This window comes from Orycteropus afer, unplaced genomic scaffold, assembly GCF_000298275.1.
Source record: "Orycteropus afer afer isolate SDZICR_OR568_19922 unplaced genomic scaffold, OryAfe1.0 scaffold00006, whole genome shotgun sequence".
In the NCBI taxonomy this organism is placed as follows: Eukaryota; Metazoa; Chordata; class Mammalia; order Tubulidentata; family Orycteropodidae; genus Orycteropus; species Orycteropus afer.
The window spans coordinates 17,792,311-17,798,310 of record NW_006921593.1 but is presented as its reverse complement, the minus strand read 5'-3'; the positions used below and the strand labels follow the sequence as shown (position 1 = coordinate 17,798,310).

The 6,000-nt window shown below is 44.3% G+C and overlaps 1 protein-coding gene across 1 annotated transcript in view; it reads right to left on the bottom strand.

Annotated features, from left to right (window-relative positions):
- LOC103198982 (contactin-associated protein-like 4) overlaps positions 1–6,000 on the bottom strand; it is a 204,763-nt gene that overhangs the window by 59,124 nt on the left and 139,639 nt on the right. Inside the window, exon 14 of the mRNA XM_007943199.1 lies at positions 5,687–5,843. Within this exon, the coding sequence (XP_007941390.1) occupies positions 5,687–5,843 (157 nt within the window). The remainder of the gene's footprint in view (positions 1–5,686; positions 5,844–6,000) is intronic.

Here is a 6,000-nt window from a genome sequence, read left to right as displayed (position 1 = left end):
TCTGTGTTAATTGGTTTCCCTTTTCTTTGGTGGAGAGGGTCTGTGCAGTCTTTCTGCCTAGTCCACCCTCTTGCCGGAAACTCCCTTCCATTTTCTTTTGATGTTTCTTGCATTATTCAACATTTTTCCCATAGAATTTTCCAATACTGTAACTTGAGGCTTGAATTTTTCCTTCAGTTCTAGGGTCACCAGTAGGTTGTTATATATAGTAACACAAATCTTCTAGCATTCTTCTTCTTTAACATTGTTTTGACTGTTCTTGACTATTCCTTTCCATTTTAGCATTAGCTTGTCTATTTATACACACACACACACACACATCTGGATTATTTTACAACGTTTTGTTTTAACAAACTTTAGACTAAAAGATACAGTGCAAGAACAGTGAAGAGAATCTCTGTGTACACGTTGCATGGCCTTCCCAAATTGAGGGATGTGTTAATGATCTGCATCCTCTGCTGTCCTTAACTGGTGGACAATGTCAGAGATACCCTCAGGCAAAGATGAAGGACACCCACGGTGTGCCTGGGACATCTGGGTGGCTCCAACAGTGTCTGCCACAGTCCACTCCTGGCACTGTAGTCTAGACCACCTGGGTCCACACTGAATCCACTGTCCTGTCTCTTCAGGGTGGTGGCCAACAGCCATCCTTAGTGGGCTCTTGATGCTTGTCCCGAAGTTCTGAATGGTACCCTCCATCTTCCTCTTTGACTGTACATTTCAGAGCCCCCTCACTCTTGGAGCCCTGCTGCTGATCAAGTTGTCTGCCAAAGGGAGCAGACTAGACCCCACCCAGAACCCAATGACTATGGGACAGACTTGAAAAAGGATGTGGTGACATCCAGCAAGTCACCCTACCCCTTTGGGTGACCATTACCAGAGCCCCTTAACATTGGAGAAGGAGACTAGCTCCATCTTTTGAGGCTGGTTGCAAATAGGGTTACATGACCCTGCTGTCAGAAGACCAGAAATGCCCCCTGATCCCTAGAGTGATAAGTAGTGTTGCTACTTTTCATTCTTCTCCCTTGTCTGTGAGTGTATGATTGGAACATCCCTGAGCAATAGAGTAATAGTCATAAAGAAGAAAAGCCAAGTGGAAGCTCCTAAAAGCCCACTCCCCACCTAGGAAACTCCATGAATAACGCCACAGCCTGGGAGAAATAACAGAGATCATGCCACCCTCAAAGACCTAAAGAATGGAGGGATGGTAGTTTCCATTGCATTCCCTTTAAATCATTGTCATGGACCTGTACAGTCAAGCCAGATGATGGTGGGTGATGGCAGATTACCATAAATTAAATTAAGAAGAAATCCTAATCACAGCTGCTGTAATAGATGTGATACCTCTACCAAAACATACCTGGATATTCACCTATTAATTTACCAAAACATTATTTTCAATATCAATCAGTAAAGAGCATCAAAAATAGTTTGCATTTACCTGGGAGTGACAACAGTACACATTTATTCTGTTGCCATGGGCTGTATTAATGCTTCAGTTTCCTGGGACTATACCAACTCAAGAACTTTGATCACCTTGTCCTTCCATGGACCAAGATTGTATTAATTAGGCCTAGTGAACAAGAAGTAAAAGGTACTCTGAATGACTGCCAAATTGGAGATTTAGGGGCTAATTACCTTGAGTAAATAAGTTTTTTAACTCTTTAATAACTAAGAAAGAGGTGCAGCATGTAGCAGCACTTGGAAACACTATACCAGTCATGGGAAGTTACTCAGTTACCAGGTCATGGGGAGGCTGCTGGTTTTAGTAGGGCTCAGAGTATGACAGTACCTTGCAGCAGATCCAGGCTTCCATGTTGGTTGCTTGGGCCAAAAGGCCTTGGAGACCAAAAGTGCTAGTGATCTCTGTGGGATATAAAAGGATGCTGTGTGGAGTCTCTGGCACCCCTATCCCCAGTAGGAAACTTGCCTTGCAGATCCCTAAGGTTCTGAAGCAAGGCTGTATGTTCAGCTGCAAGGCTGCGTGCCCCTGTGGCCAGTAGAGACTGAATATTTGGCTGTAGGGCATCGATTAACTGTACCACTGGAGCTGCCCATCATGAGCTGAGTTTTGTCAGGCTCACTGAGTCATGAATCTGGGTGAACACAGCCAAACCCCACCAGTCAAAAAGAATGGTAACTCCAAGTTTGAGCCAGTCTGGGCATGACTAAGTCCCACGTACAGTAGCCCACACTCTCCTACCATTGACTTCCATATCAGGATGCTTCTGCCCCAGCTCACACTTGTGACAAGCTCATGGGAGCAGGAAACCCTGGGGCCAACATCATGTAACTCAAGACAAAAATGGCTGCTGTTGGATGTGTGGGCTCTAAAGAATCACAGTGAAGAGACGTCCTTCCAGTGGGCAGAGCTCAGAGTAGTGCACTTAGTTGTAAACCTGGTGTCAAAGGAGAAGCAGTTGAAGGTAAAGAAATGCATGATGTCGTGGCTGGTTGGTCTGTGTCCAGGAAGGAACAAGATAGAAAAACAGGAGACAAAGAACCTGGGAAGAAACATATGGAGAGGCTGATGAGAGTGTCGGGGTTTATGGTCTCATGTCAGTGCCAACCACAGGCATCCACCACAGGAAAGGCACTAAACAACTATGAGACCAAAGGCTTGTGGGAGGAGAAGAGCCAGCACAGTCCTCAGACACTGGTGCCTGCATCAGGGCCCGGGAACATAGGACCTATGGCAAAGAGGACACTTCATCGCACTGGACTCTTTCTGCACTGGAGAGACCTATCTGCTTTTTGTCATAGGTTTGCCTTTGGTGCTCCCAATACCTCTATCTGTTCCACTGCTGGTGGCTCACAGGAGGTCTGGTCTACCATGAGACTCTGTAGCACCACTGCAGAGGTATTCATTCCTCTATCTTCAGTAGTGTGCGGAAGCTGCATGTTCATGTAATGTTGGCACTAAGGATTGCCAAGAAGCCCAGCTAAAGTACCCCCAGCAGTTCTCTGGGTTCTTGGGTGCTACCATGCACAGTGGTATCAGTCAATGGGTAATTGCAGTCACCACAGTCTTGCCAGAGAAAGGCCAAGGGACAGATGCCCAGAGGTGGGGTCTAATCTGCTCCCTTTGGCAGACAACTTGATCAGCAGCAAGGCTCCAAGAGTGAGGGGGCTCTGAAATGTACAGTCAAAGAGGAAGATGGAGGATACCATTCAGAACTTCGGGACCAGCATCAAGAGCCCACTAAGGATGGCTGTTGGCCACCACCCTGAAGAGACAAGACAGTGGATTCAGTGCAGACCCAGGTGGTCTAGACTACAGTGCCAGGAGTGGACTGTGGCAGACACTGTTGGAGCCACCCAGATGTCCCAGGCACACCGTGGGTGTCCTTCATCTTTGCCTGAGGGTATCTCTGACATTGTCCACCAGTTAAGGACAGCAGAGGATGCAGATCATTAACACATCCCTCAATTTGGGAAGGCCATGCAACGTGTACACAGAGATTCTCTTCACCGTTCTTGCACTGTATCTTTTAGTCTAAAGTTTGTTAAAACAAAAAGTTGTTTGATTATGATTTTATATCACAGAGTCCAGATCCCTACTCTTGACAGTTTCTGGCTATAGAAGTCAAATGATACTGTCTATCACTGTCCACTTATTTTTCTAACCTACTTTTCTTTATCAACCATCACATATACCCCTGTGAGCCAAGGAGCCCTGGATGTCACTCTGACTAGTTGCCTATCAGATACACCTGGCTTCCCATGGTGAAGTGCACTCTGGGATCTTCTCTTCCCTGCTGATACTGTGGCTTTCAGCAGCTATCAGTCCTCTGGACTTGTCTCTCTTCAGCGTTTCTTTATTGCCTTATGAACAAGGGCCCTCTGGCCGTCCAGGTGAACATGGCTAGCAGATGAATGGATTCCAAATGTGCTCCCATCTGAGTCTCCTGTCCCTTCCTAGCTTGCTGCCAAGGCTGTTCCAGCATCTCTGCCTGTTCCCCACTAGATCAGGGGTCAGCAAATTTTTCTGTAAAGGGACAGACAGTAAAAATGTTACGACATCTGTCACTACTACTCAGGTTGTGGTAAGAATTCAGTAAGGAAACTAGATTTAGTTTATAAAATAGGGTATTGTTTCATTGGAATTTATTAGCCACAGTAGACAGAAAAGAACACGAGTTCTAAGAGTGGTTGGGTGGCTTTATAACTTAGAATGTGAGTAAGAGAAGAAGTACACTTTACATGAGCGTGCATTTGAAAAATACCATCATATTCTGTGTTGATCGTCCCCCATTATGTTCTATTGGGTACGTTTTCCAAATTGCCCCATATATTCTAGAAGTGAGGTATCCTAGTCTTTGTTCATGCCAAGTGGACACGTTGGAAATTGTGCAGTTGAAATGGTGAACTCATTCTGAGTGAACTAACTGCCGAATATAACAATTATTCTGTAGTCAAATCATATTGATCAAATTTGATTTTTCAGGTTGTTTTGTGCTCACAGCCCACACTCAGAGTTGTAGTTGTTGTCAGGTGCCATCAAGTTAATTTCAACTCCTAGACCTCATTGTAGCACATAAATGCATTTAAAGCAGTGGAGCCAGGCGAAAGTTGTTTTCAATCGATGACACATATTGAAACACAAATTCAGAAATTCCAAAACATTTCACTTTAAAAGTTACAATGTCAATATGCATTCCATGTTTAGTCTCAAATGTAATTAATAAATTTCTAATTTCACTGCTTTTCTAATCTACGTGAGAGCATTTTCCTGTTTAGCAGACAGTTTGGGGCATTTTTAAGGCCTTGAATTCTGTAGGTTATTCTTTCCAAAGTGTGCTCTGCACTAGGACATGTTTTTTCACTTTAAAAAATCCAGCTACATCATCAAATAACTCTAGACAAGCAAGTTCAGTCAGTTGAATGGAATCCTTTATGCAGGACTTTTGAGTCTTTGACGTACAAATCCTGTCTAAGCAAATGATGCAGAGGAAGTACCATCTCCCACACCTGCTTGATCATGGAACTCTCAGGTGTCAAGAGTACGGAGGGAAATGCTTTGGACATCATTTTAGAAAATATGTCCTGTTAACAACATCTCCTTAAATGCACGTAACCAGGCCGATTCTAACCCTTTAATAAGGCGAAGGTCATATCCAACAAATAAAATGTGCATAATTTACAATGGATTATTCATTATCAAACAGTAAGATTTTGACAGATGGAATGATGTGATATGTAGATTTTCTCCACAAAATCTGGTGAGTGGTGAGTAGGTGGGATTACATATAAGAAAAGCTTGACCATTAGTCTGTAACCACTGAGGTTGTTAGGTGATGGGTACATGAGGATTCATTAATGCTACTGTCACTACTTTATGTGAGCTTGTCACTGTCTGTAACAAAAATGTTGAGCATAAGAAGGAGACCAAGACAAAAAGAAACAAATGGGAGGAAGAGAAGCAGGGAGGAAGAAGAGAGGGAGGGAGGGAAGGAGGGAGGGAGGGAGGAAGAAAGGAAGGAGTGAGCCAACAACTGTTGAACATATTAACATTTAGGCTGCAGATTAACTGTGCCATGTTCTGTCACAATATACACCTTTAACTCGCTGGGACATACTTTCATCTGTCTCCCTCCTCATGCTAACGTGCACAATATGTACCTAGACATGTCACTTCCAATGACAACAAAACCATGTATCCTGAAGGAAATCATATGCACTTCACCATTCATCCAGGTCAGCATCGCAGTTGCAGAGATGTTGAGAATCCAGGCAGCTCCCCTCTAATCCACAAGTGCATTTTCTAGCTTCAGGCAAGGAGCCTCCCCAGTAGGTGTGTGTCTCATTGGTTCTTCCAACCCACCAGCTCAGTGGGGCACCATCTGCAAGACAAAGGAGAGAAGCTGATCCCAGACTTTCCCCACCACCATTCCAGAGGCCCCTTTTCTCCCAGGTTATTACAGAGAAACCAAAGAGGAAAGACAAAGAGTTCAGAAAGGAGTCTATCCTCACCACTGTAACAGGATGGTACACTAACCA